The following is a 23,814-nucleotide window of genomic DNA, read 5'->3' as shown; positions in this document are numbered from 1 at the left end:
CTATTTGTCATATTTTATGTATATTTAGGTGTTTTATCAGTTTTAGTGGTTGTTTTCAAGCAATAACAGTGAAAATTATACAAATAATGCATCATAATTCATGTCGGATGAAGGATAATGTTTGTAATGTACATCGTTTGATGCTAAATAATCATCTTTAAAGTGATACAAGACCCCACTCTCACACTTATAATGCAGATACCTGACAAATAAGTTCTCAATTTAACACCTTTTGTCATATATTATATATACTTTGAGTCTTTTGTCAGTTTTAGTGATCATTTTCATGCAATAATGGAGAAAATGATACAAATATGCATTGTAATTCATGTCGTATGAAGGTAAATGTACATTGTTTTATGCTAAATAATTATCTTTAGTGATACAGGACCCTACTATCACACTTATAACTTAGATATCTGACATATATACGTTCATAATTTAACACTATTTGTCATATTTTATGTATAATTTAGATGTTTTATCAGTTTTAGTGGTTGTTTTCAAGCAATAACAGTGAAAATCATAGAAATAATGCATCATAATTCATGTCGGATGAAGGATAATGTTTGTAATGTACATCGTTTGATGCTAAATAATCATCTTTAGAGTGATACAAGACCCCACTCTCACACTTATAATGCAGATACCTGACAAATAAGTTCTCAATTTAACACCTTTTGTCATATATTATATATACTTTGAGTCTTTTGTCAGTTTTAGTGATCATTTTCATGCAATAATGGAGGAAATGATACAAATATGCATTGTAATTCATGTCGTGTGAAGGTAAATGTATATTGATTTATGCTAAATAATCATCTTTAGTGATACACGACCCTACTATCACACTTGTAACTTAGATATCTGACATATATACGTTCATAATTTAACACTATTTGTCATATTTTATGTATAATTTAGATGTTTTATCAGTTTTAGTGGTTGTTTTTAAGCAATAACAGAGAAAATTATACAAATAATGCATCATAATTCATGTCGGATGAAGGATAATGTTTGTAATACATCATTTGATGCTAAATAATCATCTTTAGAGTGATACAAGACCCCACTCTCACACTTATAATGCAGATACCTGACAAATAAGTTCTCAATTTAACACCATTTGTCATATATTATATATACTTTGAGTCTTTTGTCAGTTTTAGTGATCATTTTCATGCAATAATGGAGAAAATGATACAAATATGCATTGTAATTCATGTCGTGTGAAGGTAAATGTACATTGTTTTATGCTAAATAATTATCTTTAGTGATACAGGACCCTACTATCACACTTATAACTTAGACATCTGACATATATACGTTCATAATTTAGCACTATTTGTCATATTTTATGTATAATTTAGATGTTTTATCAGTTTTAGTGGTTGTTTTCAAGCAATAACAGTGAAAATCATAGAAATAATGCATCATAATTCATGTCGGATGAAGGATAATGTTTGTAATGTACATCGTTTGATGCTAAATAATCATCTTTAGAGTGATACAAGACCCCACTCTCACACTTATAATGCAGATACCTGACAAATAAGTTCTCAATTTAACACCATTTGTCATATATTATATATACTTTGAGTCTTTTGTCAGTTTTAGTGATCATTTTCATGCAATAATGGAGAAAATTATACAAATATGCATTGTAATTCATGTCGTGTGAAGGTAAATGTACATTGTTTTATGCTAAATAATCATCTTTAGTGATACACGACCCTACTATCACACTTATAACTTAGATATCTGACATATATACGTTCATAATTTAACACTATTTGTCATATCTTATGTATAATTTAGGTGTTTTATCAGTTTTAGTGGTTGTTTTCAAGCAATAACAGTGAAAATTATACAAATAATGCATCATAATTCATGTTGTATGAAGTATCATGTATATAATATGCATCATTTTATGATAAATAATCGTCTTTAGAGGGATACAAGACTCCACTTTTCCACTTATAATGCAGATACCTGACATATAGATTCATAATATATCAGGTTTAGTGGTTGTGCAATAACAGTGAGATGCAATAAGATTAAAATGGTACAAATAATGCATTATAATTCATGCTGTATTATTATAATGTTGTGTTTCTGACAATTTGAAGTTGAAATAGTAAGGGGAAGCTGTCTTAATCATCTCTGAGAATGTTTTTATTTACTGTAAAAATTACTGCTGAATTACTACTGTATATTCTCTATAAAACAATGAAAAAAAATCAGCATTTTATTATGATTTATGCAGAGTTATGATGCTGAAAACTTCTGTAGAAGGGGCTAAAAATGTTTTTTTTTTCTCTTCATAAAGGGGGCCTTGCATGCAGAATAAAGTTTGGGAACCACTGCATTAAACAACAACCACAACAACACATAAACAGAATGAAGACTTTGGTGAGGGCACTGACTCCCTGCTACAGTCATTTTAACAGAGAACATTTACTTTCAATATATCAACAACTCGTGAGCTCTAAAACAATGCAGCTTCATAAATCATTCCTGTCATAACAGGTCATCGCTGGAACAATCGCATTAAAAATTAAATATACATCCGGTAATCAGAGACAGCACTGACTTGCAATCCTTAAAAGGGTAGTTCACGCGAAAATGAATATTTACCCATTATTTACTCTCTCTCTCTCTCTATCTCTCTCTCTTAAGTGGTTTGACTTTCTTTCTTCTGTTTAACACAAAAGAAGATATTTTGAAGAATGTTGGAAATGCTATCTAAACGAGTTTTACTTTTCTGTTAAACACAAAAGAAGATATTTTGAAGAATGTTCAGAAGAATGTCAGATCTCATGAAGGTTTGTAACAAATAAAGGATCTTCTGTTAAACAGAAAAGAAGATATTTTAAAGAATGGTGGAAATGTGTAACCATTGACTTCCATAGTAGGAAAAACAAATACTACTCTATAAAATGCTGTGATATTCCAACCCAATTCTGGGTGTAATAGGAATAGTTGCTTTGTTTCTAAATGAATAGGACCAAATTTAACCCAATGTTTGGGTTAGTTCATATGTTACCCAATTTGGGTCAAAATAACATTAGCATTTTTTTTTCTGGAAGTAAATGGTTACAACCTTTTTCAAAATATCTTCTTTTGTGTTTAACAGAAGAAAGAAACTCTTAAAGGTTTGCAACAAATGGAGTGAACTTGTTAACAAAGGTTCGGCAGTGGGACAACGCCTCACTTAATCATCTAAACCAATCACCTACTCCCTAAAACTTATTTAAGGCAGACCAGCCCTCTAGCACTGTTCTTCTCATTCTCTTGAACCCACCCTCCCTTCCTCTATTTCCATGCTTCCCGTTAACAATCCTTAAACCCTCTCTTCCCTCCTAGGTTGAATTAGGGGGTCCAATCACTCTACCAAAATATTACAGAGACTTTACCCCCACAATGAGTCTCTGCATCATCATGGGGTGCCTGATCAACCTACCTACCTGTTCACTATTTATCCTTTTACTTCCCTTCCCCTTCATCCCACTGTTCTCTTACAACTCCCTTCATCCCTACATCCCTACAATAAGGTCTAGCTTAAAGTGTGGCATGGTCCATGCTGGTGAAATAAATGAGTAAATAAATAATAATGACAGGACACTCTCTTTAAAGGCATAGTTAAGGCAAAAACTACAATTTACTCACTATTTACTCTCCCTCAAGTGGTTCTAAACCTTTATGAGTTTCTTCTGTTAAACCCAAAAGAAGATATTTTGAAGAATGTTGGAAACGTGTAACCATTGACTTCCATATTATTTGTTTTTCTTACTGTGGAAGTGAATAGTTACAGGATTACAACTTTTTTTGTTGTTGTTCAACATACTTTCTTTTGGGTTTAATAGAAAGAAAAAACAAATAAAGGACGAGTAAATAATTACAGAATTTGTCGTTTTTAAAGGCATAGTTAGCCCAAAAATGAACATTTACTCTCCCTCAAGTCGATCTAAACCTTTATAAGTTTCTTTATTCAGTTAAACACACAAAAAAAGATATTTTGAAGAATTATACCTGTAACTATTGACTTCCATTCTAGGAAAAACAAATATTATGGAAGTCAGCGGTTACAGGTTTCCAACATCCTTTAAAATATCTTCTTTTAAGTTTAACAGAAGAATCTCATAAAGGTCTGAAACAAACAAATGATGAGTAAACAGTGATATTTTGACTGAACTATCCTTTTAAAGGTATAGTTTACCCCCCCCCCCCCCCCCCAAATTAATTTATTTACCATTTACTCACCCTTAAGTTATTCTCAGTATTTACCCCTATTTAACCCTAACCCTCAAGTGGTTCTAAACCTTTATGAGTTTCATTATTCTGTTGAAAACAAAAGAAGATATTTTGAAGAATGTTGTAAAGCTGGAACCATTGTCATCCATAATATTTGTTTTTCTTACTATGGAAGTGAATGGTTACAGGTTTACAACTTAAAAAAAAAATAAAAAAAAATAAATAAATAAACTTCTTCTGGGTTAGATAGAAGAAAAAACAAATAAAGGACGAGTAAATTATAACATAATTTGTAGTTTTGGGTGAACTTTCCCTTTAGTTAACCCAAAAATGAAAATTTACTCTCTCTCAAGTGAATCTAAACCGTCATGAGTTTCTTTCTTCTGTTAAACACATAAGAAGATATTTTGAAAAAGGAATCTTGTTACCACTGACTTCCATACTAGGAAAGACAAATATTATGGAAGTCAATGGGTACAGGTTTCCAACATTCTTCAAAATATCTTCGTTTGTGTTTAACAGAAGAAACTCATAACCCCTTAAGTCATAGTTTACCCCCCAAAATTTTATTTACTCACTCTACATTAAGTGGTTCTAAACCTTTATGAGTTTTTTTTCTGTTGAAAACAAAAGAATATATTTTGAAGAATGTTGTAAAACTGAAACCATTGTCATCCATAATATTTGTTTTTCTTACTATGGAAGTGAATGGTTACTGGTTTACAACTTAAAAAAAAAACTTATTCTCGGTTTAACAGAAGAAAAAACAAATAAAGGACGAGTAAATAACAGAATTTGTAGTTTTGGGTGAACTGTCCCTTTAAAGGCATAGTTAACCCAAAAATGAAAATTTACTCTCCCTCAAGTAAATCTAAACCTTCTTGAGTTTTTCTTCTGCTAAACACAAAAGAAGATATTTTGAATAATAAATCTTGTGGCTATACCCTTCCATACTAGGAAAAACAAATATTATGGAAGTCAATAGTTACAGGTTTTCAACATTCTTCAAAGTATCTTTGTTTGTGTTCAACAAAAGAAAGAAACTTATAATGGTCTGAAACAAATAAATAATGAGTTAATAATAATGACAGAAGTTTTAGATTAGACTGAGCTATCTTTGTAAAGGCATAATTAACAAAAAAAATTTAATTTATTTACTATTTACCCCTTTTTAACCCTAACCCTCAAATGCTTCTAAACCTTTATCAGTTTCTTTATTCTGTTGAACACAAAAGAAGATATTTTAAAGAATGAATCCTGTAACCATTGACTTCCACACTAGGAAAAACAAATATTCTGGAAGTCAATGGTTACAGGTTTTTCAACATTCTTTAAAATATCTTCTTTCATATGTTTAACAGAAGAGGCTCATAAAAGTTTGAAACAAATAAATAATGAGTAAATAATAATGACATTTTTTTTTTTTTAGTTTTGACTGAACTATCCCTTTAAAAGCATTGTTTACCCCCCCCCCCCCCCCAAATAATACTTTACTCACTATCTACTCTCCCTCAAGTGGTTCTAAACCTTTATGAGTTTCTTTCTTCTGTTAAACCCAAAAGAAGATATTTTGAAGAATGTTGGAAACCTGTAACCATTGACTTTTATAATATTTGTTTTTCTTACTACGGAAGTGAATAGTTACAGGTGTTCAACATTCTTCAAAATACCTTTTTTGTGTTTAACAAGAAAGAAACTCATAAAGGTTTGAAACAGATAAAGACTGAGTAATGATAAAACATTTAATTTTAGTTAAACTATCTCTTTGAAGGCACAGTTAACCCAAAAACTACAATTACTGTAACTTACTGTTTACTTTCCCTAATGTGGATCTAAACCGTTACGAGTTTCTGTCATCTGTTAAACACAAAATAAGACATGTTAAAGGATGAAACCTGTAACCATTGACTTCCATTTTATTTGTTTTTCCTACTATGCAAGTTAATGGTTACAGGTGTTCAACTTTTTTCAAAATACCTTCTTTTGTGTTTAACAGAAATGTGAAAAACAAATAAAGCATGAGTAAACAATGAGCGAATTTTCAGGTGAACTATCCCCCTTTTAAAAAAACAAAACCTCCTCATACACACATGTACCCCCGAAAGCAAAGCAACGGAGGTTGTTTTTAGATCTCCTGGGTATAAACTGATGCAGAATTCCACATAGCAATGTGGCCGTCTCCATGGAAACAGTGCCAGCTCATCCTCCCGCCTCCCCCGGCTCATGGACCCTTTTCACAAGACTGTTATGACGCGTTTATCAGCATCTCAAATCCTTCAAAGTTTTTAATATTAGATTTTTTTTAAAAAAGGATGAATATTCATTTGTATTTACGTATGTATTAAAGCATATTTGCCCCAAAATGAATAACTGCTTATGCAAGGCTGTTTCTAATGCAGCGTCTATGGGCACAGGATAGTAAATTTACAGTGGTCCCTCGCTATAACCTCGCGGTCTCACAGTTTTGCTGACTTTTTTTGTGCGCAATTCGACTTTTTTTTTGTGCGCAATTCGACTTTTTTTTTTTTTTTACAGCACATTGTGTTCTGCATCCTGATTGGCTGTAGACCATTATCATTAAATCTCTTTTGTGCTTCCTGTACAGTACAGAATGCGTTCAGCTTGCCAAATTAACATAAATGCTAGCAGTGTGTGTCAACAAGAATGCAAAAAGGGTCGTAACTGTCCGCAGCAAGACCATCATAAAAGGGGTCACCATCAAAACTCAAGGCGCCTTTCAACTGCACACGACATTTGGACACAGCTGTCGGAATACGCCCCCTTGTGGCAGTCGCACAGAATTTTCAGTTCTGACGTGCACCATGGGAGAGAAGCTGACTCTCGCAGTGTCCGAAATAAAGAAGTGCAAAAGCAAGAGCCTTTATTCTCCGTGCGTTTACCATGGTTGAATGATTGAATGAATACTTCAAACTCACAGACCGCTAAAATATTGAAGGGAATGTGGAGACAACATTAAACAAATATATTTTTATTACTCTATTACTTGCATATAGAGTTTTTTCTATTTCCAAAAATATCCAAAAAAACTCCAATTTCTCATCTCGAGCGCACGGACCTGCTTGTACAACTCTGGAATATATCACATCCACATCCGGTCGCATAGGGTCTAGTCGCAGGAGTTTAAATAATTCAACGTATCCGCAGTTCAAATCGGATCCGAATTTTCCGCATACGGAGATGATCTGAACTCCAAGCAGCTCCCGGACTGCTCTCCATTGGAAATGAATGACTTCCGGTCTGTGGCTTGTCATGTGCAGTGGAAAGGAGCCTTTCCACTGCACACGACATTTGGACACGACTGTCGGAATACGCCCCCTTGTGGCAGCCGCACAGAACTTTCAGTGTTGTCGGGCACCATGGGAGAGAAGCTGATTCTCGCAGTGTCCGAATAAAGAAGCCTTAATTATCTGTGCGTTCAACATGGTTGAATGAATGAATACTAGAAACTCATAGACAGCTAAAAAGTTTGGAGGGAATGTGGAGACAACATTAAATATCTATTTTTTTTATTCATTTATGAATAGAAATAAATTTTTGTAAATATAGACTGATTAAAAAAATAACAAAAAAACTACTATTTCACATGTTGCACGCACCGAGCTGCTTGGACAACACTTGAATACATCACATCCGGTTGGCCAGTTGCATACGGTCTAGTCGCAGGAGTTCAAATATTTCATATTTTCCGCATACGGAGAGATCGGAACTCTACGCAGCTCCTGGACTACTCTCCATTGGAAATGACTTTGGGTTTGTCGCTTGTCGTTTGTCATGTGCAGTAGAAAGGGGGCTATAGGTTTCCATGAGGGAACACACACCGGCGCCCCAAGTCGGCGGCTGTCTGTGGCACCGAGCTATGACTCAGGACACTGTTCATACTTCTGCAGAGCGCCGTCTGAATACTTTCATTTTACATAACATTACTCATTACTCAGATAGTCTGCTTTCTAGAATTCACACTTATCATAATTTATTCATAGCTTGTTTGGCGTACTGTCCCGGGAGAGAGCCCGGAGCTCAAGGGATCCTCGGGCCCAGGGCTCCCCCCCTTTCGCAGGGCGAGGGGAAATTGAGCTTAGGTCGATCTCAAAATTTCCCTGCTGCTGAGGCTAAGAGTAAGACATTTAGGAAAAAGATTTAGGCTCATTTTATTTATAATATTGAGCAAATCTTGATAATGGGAGGAACACGGGGGAAAGTCATGCGGACACGGGGAGAACATGCAAACTCTGCACAGAAATTGCCCAGCGAGGACCCAACGCCATTGGTATTTTTACTGTGAGGCAGAGGTCTGCATTCCCGTGGCTGTACCATGGGAGCTGCGGGACCCGACCACATTTCTGCGGCGAGGGAATACATTTCTGAATAAAGCGCGGGAGCGGTTGGTAGCGGGTTTAATTTTGGACGGGAGCGGGCGGTCTAACATTATCGCTTTCCACTTCCGAGCGAACGAGCACAGGTATGCATGTGCGAATGAGACAGAATAAAGCTGCGTTTAGCTTGTTTGTTGCTGTCTATGTGTGGGCAAATGAGAGAGAGAGCTTTGTGCTGTCTCTCTTTCTCTCTCTCTCTGTGTGTGTGTGTGTGTTTGTGAATGAAAGAGAGAGCAAGACGCTGTCTGTGTGTGTGTCACTTGCTTGTGCTTGTGTGTGTGTGTGTTTATACAGACAGCTTGTTATAGGCTGTCTGGACACTGTATAGCTGGGTGGTTTTCAGTTTTGTTCTCCCCGCTTCCGTTAGCGGGAACGGGCGCGGCGGGTAGAAAACGGGGCGGGTTGGGCAGCGGGACAACAAATGCTGAATATAAGCGGGAGCGGTCAGGTTCGGGCTAAAACCTGGCGGGAGCGGGATTCAAAATTTAGTCCCGCGCAGATCTCTACTGTGAGGCGACAGTGCTAGTCACTGGGCCATCGTGCCGCCCATTCTGGATGAAGGTGGAAAAAGGGGAGGAGGGGGGTTTCTTCCAGGCAAAGATAGTTGTAAGGAAATAAGGATATACATAGTGGCTTGGGATCCTTTGATTGGAGGATCGTGATTGGCTAATGTGGGCCAGCTGGGTCACTCATGAGCACGTGCTCCTCTCGAAATTAGTTTAAAATTAAACTTCACTTAGTTTTGTGGATCAGTGACTGCAGAGAACAGAACATTACACTGGATGCCAACTTTATTCACTTAAAAGCTTAATGACCCTTTTGCCGACAGCGATGACTGTTTGTGCACAGGTTTTGATCTTTGGTTTCATTCTATAACAATTGACTTATTTTTCTACAAAAGTTTGAACTTTGAAAGTGTTTAAACAAGAGAGGATCGTGTGAAATATGCATTGCCTGTCTGAGAAATGTGTATGAACTGTGTGTTGAGGGGTTTCACAGCCTTAAAACATCTAGAATAAATGTTAAAAATAAAGATGAACATCACAGATTATTTTTTAGAACGTAACTCAACAAGGGACCACTGTATTCTCTCTTCTGGCTGCCGCCTTCAGTCTCACACTATTTTCCTTTGTCTGAAAGTCTCGAAAACACCACTGTGGAGTTTTTCTGTTATTATTTGACCAAATAGGATTGTAAACAAATGATTTGCTGTACTCTCCCATTGACTGCGCTCTTGAGTTTTAACAACTATGATGACTTCTGCTGCTAAGATACCAAGAAATATGGGTCCATTCAGCAGTGAGCGCATTGTTCGGATCGAATCAGCGAGCCATGCTGCATTGATGAAACCTTACTGACATCTGTGGCCACCGTTGAAAGTGGGAAACTTTCGTAGGTCTCCGGGACGCCCCATCCGCAGTTACACCTCTGCAGCGTCGCCTTCAGCTCCTTCTGAAAGTTGGTATTGAGAAATCCATAAACCACCGGGTTTACACAAGTAGACGCCATCGCTGTTAGGTGGCAAGCGGAGAAGATGACATCATGCTGGCATGCCGGCAACGCCTGGTGGTACCAATCGAAAATAGTGTTGAAGACATTAAGCGGAAGCCAGCATAGCGCAAATGCAACCACAATCACGACTAGCATCGCGTTAACACGCTGAGCACCACGTGCCTTTCTTTGCCTCGCTTCCGTAGCCTGCTCGACCATGTCTTTCCTTCGGCGTAGACGTAGAAAAATACGCAAGTAGCAGAGCAGTATGAGAAGCAGCGGTAGGCAGTATTGGAAAAGCAAAAGCGAGGTGGTGTACGCCAAACGGTTGCGTTCTGACGGCCAAAGCTCCATGCATATTACGTGATCGCTAAACGGGTTAAACGGCAAGCTGATATTCTGAAACGGAGCATTGGTGAGGATGTTGAAGGATAGGAAGGGCAGGGAGATAAAGCATGCTACCATCCATGTCACGGCCACGGCTAGGTAGGAGTGACCAGCGGCTGGCGTCCACCCTGTTGGGTGTATAATCAACTGATGCCTTTCCAGTGCAATGAGCACCAATGAGAAGATAGAAACCGTTACGGACATGCATTGCACAAAGGGAGTGACTTTGCATAACGTCTCGCCTAATATCCAGCGGTCCATAAGGGTGTAGATTACAGTCACCGGGAGGCAAACGACGCACATGAGGATGTCCGAGCAGGAGAGGTTGGCGATGAGGATGTTGGTGACGTTTCGCATCTCTTTTTGCCGGGATATGATGAAGACGAGACATGTGTTGCCTACTAAGCCCACTGCGATGACAGTGCTGTAGGCCACGATCAGAAGAGTGGTGCCGCTCACTGACGGAGGACACACGTTGGACTCCACCCATGATTTCTGGCCCGTTCCTGAGGAGATGTTAGTGATGTTGGCCTCCATAAGTCTTAATTCGATGAAGCGTTTAAAGGGTGGAAGGAAATCGATGCATCGTGCTTGCATTCAATCGCCTGGAGACCTGGAGAAAAAGACAGACACAAAGACTGTTAGCTACAATTTTAACAAATTCCTGTAAATTCTACAGTAACAAACTGGCAGCAGTTCTCCAGTAACTTACTGTAAATCAATTCATCTTGAATTAATTTAGCAGCATGCTGTATATGAGTTATTCCAATAGAGGTGTGAACCTATACTGGTCTCACGGTTCGGTTCGGTTACGATTATCATGCCTTCGATTCGGTTCAATTAGATATTTCGGTGCATCAAGATGCATTGATGATGCTTTCCATATACAGTGTTATATTTTAGAGGAGAGGCTATAACAAGCTGTCTGTATAAACACACAGAGACACAGCACCACACTGTCTCTCATTCATACACAAACATAGACAGCACCAAACAAACAAACACACACACACACACACACACAATTAAGCCCTCGCAACAGGGAGAGCTCGCGAAGAGCGGAGCAGAAAAACTAAAAAAAAAAAAACGAAAAAAATAAGCACTTTTCTGACGGTCCCTTGCTGAGAGCTCCTCTCAGCGCGAGCTCTCCCGGCTAAACACATATTGCGAGGGCTTAAACGGAGCAGTGTTTGTAATGTGGAGAGAAAAAAAAGAAAGACAGCTGTGAAACATAACCAGCTTTGTCTTTTTGTAGGAAACACATTTTAGATCTTTTTAGGGTAAGAGGTTTTTGAGTTATTTCAGTCTGCATCTGAATGTGTATCAAGAATATCGAAAACAAAACCAACTGAACCGCGCTCCTTTCTGGCGCCCTCCTGGATATACAGCGCCCTTAGCATTTGCCTATGGTGCCTATGCCACGAGCCGGCCCTGAGTTGGCTGAGTGTTGTAAATACTCGCGCTCGCCTCCCTCGTGACAGAGAGCATAAGAGATAAATGACGTCAGTACATAATAACCGGTTATGATCATTACTGAACCGATACCGAATTGTCCGCGTCTGCATCACGGTGCACCAAAGAAACAATTAGTTTGACACCCATAAATTCCAAGGTTGCGGATGCGGCATTTGCGAATCTCGAAATATAAACTCACATAGAAAGCCTATGTTAACATTATATTGAAACATCTGTTTATATTTTCCAAAACAACTAACTACAGAGTTATAGGATCACAAAAAAACATATTTTAGATATATTTTGTGTAAGTAATATGAATCATCCACATATCTTTTGCGACTTCATTAACTGTGATGTAAAACGCATGGAAAAGCTGGCTAAAGAGAATCTATGCAAAGTCGCGCACACACATAGAGAGAACCTATACGCGCTTGTGAAGTGTGTGTGGGTGTTTACAACTGTTTGACTGATAAATATGAATTTGTAGCTAAATTGTTTGCGGTGAAAAACAGCATTTCTTATTGTTTACATCGTTGCTACAGCATACCGTTAACGCCAGACACTGTACATGTCATGATCAAGTTTAACAAATAAAAACACTTACTGGTTGTAGCTCACAGCTTCTGCTTTATGGAGATTTTAAAGGGGTGGTCCACTACGATATCATATTTTAAACCTTAGTTGATGTGTAATGTAGCTGTGTGAACATAAACAATATCTCTGAATGTAAAAAGTTTTAAGTTCAATGCAAAAGGAAACCTTGGTTTTTACAGTTAGCTTAGCAAAGCCTACAAAGGGCCGTGGCCTGAGGCGCTGTAGCAGAGATAGAGCTAAAATGCGTCCACACACTGCTGTTTCCACAGAGCTTCGTCTGTTTCTGTATTTGGGCTTCCAAAGGACACGACACAAATACAGAAGTGATGTTTTATAAACAAATTTCGGGAGGAGCATGCGCAGAAGTTTCAGTATCGAATACGTCATTGACAATTATCCCATCATCAAATCAGTTCTTGAGCAACCCCTATATATACCAAAGCTGTCTTACCTGCAGCATCTCACGAGTTTAGCATCCCTCCACCACCCCGTCACCTCACCTCTTGCATTATATTCCCGGGGGGAGCGTTCTGGGGCCGGGCTAGATACTTTGCTCGAATCCCAACTCCTCTTTGTTTCCTGATAAGGGGAATAAATCGAGTTGGGGTGTCTCCTCGAGCTCAGAGCCCTCCCCCCGGACAGCACGCCAAATATGCTTTATATTTAAACGAATGCAAGTGTAAACTCGTGAAGTGCTTACAGTTCAATATTAATTATGTTCCAGAAGATTATAAAATACACAGCAAGCATGATTTGACAAAACAGCTTCCAGAATCTTATCCATACCTCCAAACCAGTCCTTAACCGTATACCTGTATTTATCTTATATAAATTATTCATTCATTCATTTTCTTTTCAGCTTAGCCCCTTTATTAATCAGTGGTCGCCACAGCGGAATGAACCGCCAACTTATCCAGCATATGTCCTATGCAGCGGATGCCCTTGCAGCCACAACCCAACACTGGGAAACACCCATAGACTCTCATTTACATACAAACACTACAGACAATTTTGCTTATTCAATTTCCCTATAGCGCATGTGTTTGGACTGTGGGGAGCACCCAGAGGAAACCCACGCAAACGCAGGGAGAACATGCAAACTCCACACAGACATGCCAACTGACCCAGCCGGGACTTGAACTAGCGACCTACTTGCTGTGAGGGGGCAGTGCTACCCAATGCTCCACCATGTCGTCTGCATGTTCATCATCGCGCTATATTGAATGTTATTGAAGTCTGCTGTTAGCTTATATAGAAATGTGCAATATGTTAAGAGAGATTTTATAGGGGGGAAGGATTTAACTCTGGTGAAGGTTAAGCGCCCTAAATCCAGCACATGTTCATAGACTTGAAATCTGAGCGCAAACATGTTACTTAAAAAGAAGACAGCGCAAATCTGTGTTTTCACCTAATCATAAATCACTTCATGCAGATGTCCAGCAGAAACACAAGATTCGTTCTGCTCTAATAACGGCGTGGGCTGAACAAATACTCTTTGCAGAAACTCCCACAGGACGTTGACGGGTCGTCCAGTCCGTTAAGCTGACAGATGGAGGTCTCTCTCTCTCTCTCTCTCTCTCTCTCTCTTTATCCCTTTTATCTCCAAGTTTTATTCTCTTTGGCCTCATCTGGCTTTTATGCGATAAAAAATAATCATATCACAAACTACTGATTTAAAAGCTTTTGATGCACATTTTAACACATTGTTTTACTCGATAATCATGTCGACCTTAGATGGCCTGTAGGGATGGGGATTGAGAATTTTAAACATGCATTAAAATCAACACAGGCTCATTGTGGATACGTACCCCTGTATACATTTCTGGAGAGCGCGAATTATGTAGCCAGAGGTACAAGCGGCTTCATTTCATCTTTAAAATGAACGATATGGGGGGTATGACGCTGCTGACGGCTTCTGTTTCTTTTCACGCTACCAACTGACCGCTTATCTCCATGTGGACGATGTTCGAGTCCGGCGAAAGACAGTTCTAAAAAGCAGGTAAAACTAAAACAAAAGGCAAAAAAATAAACATTTAAGTAACTTACAGGGTTAAAACGTCGTAAAAATTTGAAGAAGGGGTAAAAATCAGGCGGCTGCAAGGGCTTTTCTTATTCTTGATTGCTTTTGAAAACACTGTTGGTTGGGGTTTGGGAAGGCAGTGGGAGGGGTCGGTCGGTCAGTTGGTTGGTCAGTCAGTTGACAGTGGCCTCTGGTGGATTTATGCGAGAACAGCAGGCACGAATGGAACTTTTTTCCGTCATCAGTATATTTTACAGAGAAGCTAAATGCTTTCATACACGTGATTTGAAAGACGCCTGAGGCGATCTCTCTGCAATTGTTATAAATGTTTGGTTAACCTACGAATTTAAAATAGTTATAAATACGCAGGTCACACAAGTTCCGAACTGGGTTGTGATCTGTTACACCCCTACAAGATATACAGTATATAGTAAAAAATAATATAATTACAATATATAAAAAAAATGTAATTTACTTCTTGTGTGATCTTATATAATCATCCATTTACTGGGATGCAAATTGTCCCCGTTCTGCAAAATTCACCATTTTATATAAAAAATAGGTCGACAATCTTTTAGCCTGTCATGGGTTATCCCTATTCCTAAAAACAGTAGAAAATAGTTTGATTAATAAATGAGATGTAATTAAATTAATGATTTGAATCATTGATTTGGTTCACTGAGGCATTACAGTAACAACAGAAAAATGATGACATTCCCAAATGTCAATGTATAATTCGCACATTTCATTAAAGGCAGTAAAATAGAGCTACAGTTTCCACCCAATGGCTGACTTTGTCCATATTTGTCTCAATCTTAAGTTACAACATCTCAGCTTTTTTTTAGACTCTATGGGCTCTATTTTGTCGATCCATGCGCAAACGCATTAAGGGCGTGTCAGAATCCACTTTTGCTATTTTAAGGATGGAAAAATCCACTTTGCGCTGTGGCGCATGGTCTAAAAGGGTTGAGTTTATTCTCTTAATGAGTTATATGTTTGTTTTGAGAATAAACCAATTCCAGTTTGATCTCCTATTCCGTTTAAGAGTCAGTTGCGTCACTCCATAGCGCATTCGCTATTTACATGACAGACTTTGTAAGTGGAAAAACTGAACACTTCACTAGTGAGAAAACAGTTAAACAGAGCATCTGCAGCGCGAGAATGATTTACTTTCACTTTCACTCTAGTAGATAGGGAAACGTGTTGTACGCTCAGACATCCATTACCCTACATAATAAATTTAGTTTATTAAGCGCAAAGATTTGTTTCAAAACTATTTCTAAATTCAGCTCTAATTTCCAGCAAATGAATAATTGAACAATAATGACGAAGTGTGCTCAAAAAATTGAGTTATTTCCAAATACACATGCTGCGCCCTATATGGTCTAACACCTGACCGGTGGACAAATCTAAGCTCGTTTTTATTAAAACAAATATAAATATGGATAAAATAAATAATACTGCTAAAAATAATAACCTAAAAAAGCAAATTGTCAGGAATAAACTGAAAAGCCCCCCGAGATGAGGGCAGGGTTTTTTATATTTATGCAGGCTAGAAAGTATAATTTTTTGCAACATTTTATTCCTTTAATTATTTTTCGTTTGTATAGATATTTGCGTATGGCTGTACATCCTGTGTGTGTTAAGCACTGTTTAAGCGAGGCGCACAACTAACGCGCTCTGCGCTGGACTATACATCTGCTTTGATCTGATCTATTGAACAGAATATTTTAGTTCCTCAAAATAGCAACGTGGCATGTTCACCAACGATCAAACCACCAGAGGTCGCTGGTAAACACTCACATCCACATGAACTACAAATCTGCTGATAAATGGACTACAAGAACCAGTCATGCTCCACATACACAACCAGTTCCAGATCCTGACTGATTGCATACACACAGCTGATGTTGCTCATATATTGATTACACATATATATACAGCTCACTTTGAAACTGTCATTGCTGAGTCTTGTTATCTGTCACAGTGACATTACAACGCGTTTTCCTAGTCTTGTTTCTTCGTGTTTTGACCTCAGCCTTGTTTACCTTTTGTCTCCGTCTGCCGCCTGCCTTCTGACCTCTCGCCTGTTACTTCGGCTATTGTTTGTAACTTTAGGTGGGTTTGCAAACGTGTTTTTTCATTGCATCTTCCTTAAACTTCAACCGTTTGCATTTCCCGCCATCACAGAAGCTCCCTTTCATCTCAACTAGGTTCAGCTGGAAAGTGAGAGCACGTTGCCTTGCATGAGCGTCCCTTCATTGGAAATAGTGAACTTGTCTTAATTATAGCCTCAGTCAAAGTTAATCCAGTGTGCATGTTTATTACGATTCTGGACTGTCTACATATATCTGTTTGCACCTGTATTGACCTTTGCTTGCCTGACCACTGATTAAACCTGCATTTGGATCCAAACCTTAGTTGTTTGTGTCACTCCCATCGTTACAGCGCCAAAACACGCCTGCTTTTTTAGACCAGAACGCCTATGGGCGCATATATAAGCGCAAATACATCAGCGTGGTGCAAAATGTCAAAACGACTCTTGAGTCAAGCTGAAACTTGCAAACAACAATTGTGTCTTGCCTCACGCCACATTGCGCCGTGTGTTTGATAGGGCCCTGTGTTTGCAAGGTAGTTAATAAGAATGCACCCCTAAATATGCTAAAAATCATAATTCCTAAGTGAAAGCGTACATAGATTTATTACCTCCTCACCATTCCTTCCCCATCCTTCTATTTACTCCAGAGACTTGACTTCACTTGACTCCTGAGATGCATACAGAGTGGCAACAGCATCAAATATTTGACTCTCGCAGTCACTCCAGTTAATTTATTCCTCTCGCCGGCCACTCTGACTATCTGGATTGAGTAAGTGTTGTAATTAAGCCACTGCTAATATCCCCTCTCTCTCTCTCTCTCCTCCAAACCAACTGTCAGGAGTTTCACACTGGCTTATTACGTCATTCATCTCTCATGGAGAGGCGAGTTAATTCAGGGAATGCCTTACTGGGATTATCTACTCGACACTTTCAATCTTTCACCGCTCCAAAGAGCATCATTTATCACGTGTCGTCTTTTAAAGAGCCGCACTGTAAATTAATTTCACCGCATTTCAGAAGTGCATTAAAGCAGGGTGTGAATTACAGGAGGGCTTGGGATCTGTATCATAATAAATCTGTATTAATATAAATTTAACCTCCCCGAAATGGTTCATACCATTGCCCATGTGTGACTGCGCCCAGCAGGAATAAGGGGAATATATTCAGTCGGTCTGTGTCATGGTTTGGGAAGGATGAGGGAGCGAGGACTTAAATGCAAACACAGGATGATTTATTGATAATTAAAATAAAACAAAAGAACAACAAAAACTACCCCGATGGGGAAAAGCATAACTATAACACAAACAGACAAACAAACTTGGCTGGGTTGGCAAGACAAGAACAGAAACACAGGGGGAGTTTAGACGACGAACTGGCACAGGACAGCAGACATGAGGGGATTATACATTCATTCATTCATTTTCTTGTCGGCTTAGTCCCTTTATTAATCCGGGGTCGCCACAGCGGAATGAACCGCCAACTTATCCAGCAAGTTTTTACGCAGCGGATGCCCTTCCAGCCGCAACCCATCTCTGGGAAACATCCACACACACATTCACACACACACTCATACACTACGGACAATTTAGCCTACCCAATTCACCTGTATCGCATGTCTTTGGACTGTGGGGGAAACCGGAGCACCCAGAGGAAACCCACGCGAACGCAGGGAGAACATGCAAACTCCACACAGAAATGCCAACTGAGCCGAGGTTCGAACCAGCGACCTTCTTGCTGTGAGGCGACAGCACTACCTACTGCACCACTGCGTCGCCCATGAGGGGATTATAAACTGCAGTAAATTAACACACAAACATATGAACATAATTAACTAATGCAGTGGTTCTCAAACTGTGGTACGTGTACCACAAGTGGTACGCGGGCTTCCTTCTAGTGGTACACGGAGGAATGAAATATCTCATGTACATGCTACAAATAATTCAAAATTTATTAAAAATGATGTATATAATATGCCATATATTATATATAGGCTATATTTCTGAGGTAATCTGCCAGGTTTTTTAACTGTGCAGAGCTGTAACTGCTTTACTGGGCCTACTACGCTACTGTATTTCAATACTGCTCATTTTGGTGGTACTTGGAGAGACAATTTTTTGCTAAGGTGGTACTTGATGAAAAAAGTTTGAGAACCACTGAACTAATGGGTTAACAAGGAGGGTGGGACTTGACATAAGACGGGAGAGCACATGACACAGAGACAACACAAGCCATGCGCTCACATAAAACAGGACAAGAACATGCAGCCAATGAGAGAACCCATTAACCGCATGTTCATGACAACACAAGCACAACACTGAAGCACACAACAAAAGCACGTGACCACAATGTAAACACAGAGCCACGTGCTTTGACAACAGACGCAAGACATGAGCACACGATAGATAAACACCTTACCGTGCGCTCACAGATATGTAACCGTACGTTCACACCGAAAGTGGCGAGAGCGTCAAAGTAGCCGGAAGTCATTCATTTTCAATGAGAGCCGGCGGCGAGGAGCAGCGCGGCGCGTCTTCGCCGGCGTAGGCGTCGAGGAGAGTTGAAATGAAGTTAACTTTATGGTAATGAGCTATGACGCCGTTCGGCGGCAAGCAATCAGAATGAAGACGTCCATCGCTTGATAGCAGTTCAGAGAACACAGACCTGTGAACTTTGGTTCCGACCACAGTTGTTCCCAAGGGTTTGATTATTGCGGTCGCCGGATTTCCAATTATTTACAATTTTTTCCTACAGGAACATACATTAAATAAGTTACTGGCGAGTTACTGATGTTCATTAATGTTATATAAATTTATCTTAAAAAAGCGGGAATCTCACGCGATGTGACAGTACAAAACAGTACTGCTGCTTCAGGATATTTCAGACATATGGACACATATTGGATAAATAAAGCAAAGCCACACCACACGCAACTTGATCTTCCATTGTTTTATGAATTTGATAAAAAGTGCGCAACATTTTCACGCTAGAAACATGTTTTATGCTGGAATGTAACTGATAATGCTGCAACGGCTCCTTTAAATATGAGATCAATGTAGCGAGTTTTGACGCTCTCGCCGCAGGAGCTGAAAGCAAACAGCGTTGTCGCCAGGGCGGCCAGAGCGACCTTGGACGCTCTCGCTGCTTTCGGTGTGAACGTACGGTAACGCGCATGCTTCATCTCAGCGTCCACCAAAACCGAAACCAACTAGACGGAAATGCTGAGACCGAAAGAGCGCGATGCTGACAGAACAAAACACAACACGAGTACAAGAGCACGCGTCCGAGGCACGCAGAGCCCGCGCGGCCGCATTAAGCGGGAGCGCGCACGCTCTGCGCACACCCACGACGGCGCTGGTGGGAAGTCCGGATCATTTTACTGACTCGGATCTTTGAGTCTCGTTCATCAAGATGAACGAATCTTTTTTTCGAGTCATTTCGTTCATTTGGTTCAATTTGCCAAAATATTATTAAAATGTTACGAATTGCTTCCAAACACATCTACAACTAGCCCAAAAGGTTGATTGCACAACAAAAGTCTAAAGTAGAATATAACTCAATGTAATTAATGTAATAATATAATTCAATGTTTAAATGCTCTTCTGTCTATGAAGGTATTGTTCTCTCTTTGCTCAGCTCACCTCTTCATGTCTTCAAATGCCCGGGGTTCATTCACGTTACACTGACAGTCACATATAATCTTAATCAATGCACAGTCTAGCTAAGCCGATAGGAGCTATGATCGTTCGTTCATCACGTGACAGAATGACTCAAACCCGAGGACTCGAGAAATGAACGGTTTCAATTCTTTTTCCGGCTCTAAACCCGTATGATTGGCCCGTGAGGAACGAGTGACTCAGACCTGATAGAGGACTCGAGAGATGAACGGATCAATTCTTTTTCCGGCTCTAAACGCATATGATTGGCTCGTGATGAACGACTGACTCAGACCCGATAGAGGACTCGAGAGGTGAGCGGATCAAAACTTTTTCTGGCTCTAAATGCATATGATTGGCTTCTGCCAATGTGATGAAGACTTGAAATTAACGGTACTACCTGCACAAATGTGCGGATGCGCGGATGAACGAATCACTCCTTGAGAGGACTCGTAGTTCCCGAGTCATATTGAAGATTCGTTCAAAAAGAACGAATCGTTCATGAACGACCCATCACTAGACGGCGCGCGCACACAGAGACAGACACAATCACAGAAACAAGTGCTCAACCCAAGAAAACTTGAGCCGAGCACAACAGGACAGTACTAGACTAGAGCTGTGCGGACAGCTGAAAACATTTGGAAATGTTTTGTAGAAAATGCCTTTTATACAATGCACTGTAATCATTTATAGGGATGCAACGATTAGCTGATTTCACTATTACCTGCGCTTTAATTCGTCACAGTTAATTAATCGTAAAGGCTTCTCTAAGCCGCATTTCTGTTGCACGGAAAACTTGCAACAAGTTGCCAACTGTGCGCTAGTTTAAAGAACCATAATACTAATATTAAATCATAAAAAAGGGGTAAACTTTGTGCCCTTTAATGGCAGACGTCTATTCTGTTGTAACCTACTGGATGTACTTTAGCCCTAACAGAATATACCATTTAATGACATGATTGACCAATCATAATCAAGCATTCCAGACAGCCATATTCCTATTTTACCATTGAACTAACTAAATAGACATCTAGCATTCATCAGTAAAGCAGATCAGCCCTACATTCTGAGCTAGAAGTCAAACGTGTGCATAATATTATAAATCTGATATGTGATATCTCTGATAGTACAGAAGTGTCCTTCACAGGATATCAAGTATTGTATTACCACAGAACTGACATGCTGCCTCTCTGAGAAATAATGGCACATATCAGAGGCTTGAATGTGTGTGTGTGTGTGTGTGTGTGTGTGTGTGTGTGTGTGGAGAGAATGACTCAAGAATTTAAGAGAGAGTGTGAAATTATATAAGGCAGAACTAAATTAATCATCTAATTTTCATATCACACAGACAAGTCTGAGCGACACGCTTTCATAACCGCTCACTGAGATTTGCTACTTGTGCAAATCAAATCCTCTCTGTCGTCTGAGATGAAAACGAATCAACCACAAAGACAAAAGTGAAGGCAAATGAGCGATGCTGTTTTCAAACGGCACTGAAAATCAAATCTAGGTCAAAAAGAGCACTTTAAAGGGGAGATATTATGCTGAAATCACTTTTAAAAGGGGTTTAAACACAGATGTGTGTCAGCAGTGTGTGAATATAACCAGCCTCTAATGAATAAAAGTAAACTGATTTTTTTATAATCAGACTGGATATAAACAGTCTGCAGAAACACTTTGACTGACATTCTCCCTTTGTACGGGTCATCAGAGGGGGGAAGCCCCGCCCACTACTAACCCTCCCTCCCTCATTAGCATAAACAGCCCTGAATGAGAAGCAGCCGTCCACTATTGGAGTTTTATAAACAGCCAAACAACAGGAGGTTGTGAAAAATGTCAAGAATGTCCCTTTAACTGGAAAGCCTATGTAAAACTCCACTCTCAAAAATACACAACAGGGCATTTATCAGTATTTGTGCGCTGCTGACAGCTTCCACAAGGTCAGCTTCAGCAGACGCGGTCAGGAAACAAAACGTGAATTGTGCCAAAAGTGCTTTCTTCTTCCATTAACCTTGACGAGCTCCACTATTTTCAAAGAAGCTCTACAGTAGTTGATTAGCTTGTTCCTCATGGCTCGAACGCTGTCATTCTCACTCAGGGTTGCCAAGTTCACAGTTATCCCTCAAAATTAATACTTTTTTTTTGACAAGGCATGCAAAGTGATGTTTAAATGTATATACAGTTAAAGTCAGAGTTTTTAGCCCCCTTGTATATTTTTCCCCCAATCTCTGTTTAATGGAGAGAAGATTTTCTTCAACACATTTGTAAGCATAATAGTTTTAACCAGTCTAACGCCTGTTTCACACCGCAAACGTCAGCGGCGCGTGAGCAGAGCGTGAGCAGCGCGAGTGTTTTCGGCGTCCATGTAAACAGATTAGAGCTTTCATACCGCACGCAGCAGCAGCGCGTCAGAGCGAGGCGTGAGCGTCGCCGAAGCAGCAGTGCAGAGATAGTTTCGGCGCTGGGTCTATTTTTGACGCGCTGCTCACGCTCAATTAAAGTGACAGTGCATTGATAATGACCAAAACACATTGAATGACAGTAAAAAGTAGCAATTTTACCCAATAAATGCGTTAATAATGTCAATGGTTTATATAGTCATCCAAATTAACTTAAAACGATTAAAAACAGCAAGAAACATTTATTTAGGCCTGAACTACAAAACCAAATGTAAAACAATTTTACTATCAGTTTTGCTTAAGTTGCACACTAGTGTTGTAGGAGAGGGGAAATAGAATATTTACGGGATTTGTAGTCCATAGCGAAGTGTATTGTGGGTAGTGTAGTTCGACACCCATGCTGGATGATGTGAGCTCGCTGTGTTCTGTGCAGCTGAGCAGAGGAAGAAAGTTTTAATCGGCTTTGTTTTATGTTCACTCGAGTTATTCCTACCGGGAGCTGTTTGCACTGTGAATCTAACAACACGAAAATAAGTAAAAGAATGGCCTGCATTGGTTACTTTTGTCCGTCTCATCCTCTGCACGAGCATGAATTAACGAGCTGTTATTCTGCCGCTGGACATCACTGAAGCGAAGAAAGTAACACTAGTTTGATCATGTATAAATATCATTATAACTATTATATAAATATTATTATAACTAGGTCTACAGCAACACAGGCGATTGTCCTCTGACTGTAGACACTTCTCATATAAGTTAGCTTGAGAAGCATACAGTACTATTTGATCTATAAATTTTGTAAAATAAACATTTGCAGGTTAAAGAAACAGCATAGGAGGGGCCTTGTTGGAGATGAAAAGTTTAAAAAGTGTATTTGTATATAGAGAGACATGGGTAACTTGATAGAATAGACAGAGATAGGCTGCCGAAGAGCTCCGCGCTGCAGACGCAGCTGGTGTGAAAAGGCAAACGCCTGCATGCTGCTACTGCTCGACATACGCGCTGCGCACGCTCTGCTCACGCGCCGCTGACGCTTGCGGTGTGAAACAGGCGTAATGCTGCGTTC

At 39.5% G+C, this 23,814-nt stretch overlaps 1 protein-coding gene across 2 annotated transcripts in view; it reads right to left on the bottom strand.

Annotated features, from left to right (window-relative positions):
* Positions 1–9,421: 9,421 nt before the first annotated feature.
* Positions 9,422–23,814, bottom strand: part of npy8ar (neuropeptide Y receptor Y8a) — a 40,979-nt gene continuing 26,586 nt past the window's right edge. The window contains exon 2 of one of the 2 annotated variants that reach the window (XM_087268844.1): positions 9,422–11,139. In XM_087268844.1, the coding sequence (XP_087124970.1) occupies positions 9,942–11,123 (1,182 nt within the window). In that variant the 5' untranslated portion in view covers positions 11,124–11,139 and the 3' untranslated portion in view covers positions 9,422–9,941. 2 annotated transcript variants of the gene reach the window in all.

Source organism: Danio rerio, chromosome 10 (assembly GCF_052040795.2).
Source record: "Danio rerio strain M-AB ecotype USA chromosome 10, GRCz13ab, whole genome shotgun sequence".
NCBI lineage: Eukaryota > Metazoa > Chordata > Actinopteri > Cypriniformes > Danionidae > Danio > Danio rerio.
Note: the sequence above shows the minus strand (reverse complement) of the source record. Positions and strands in the feature narration are given on the sequence as shown.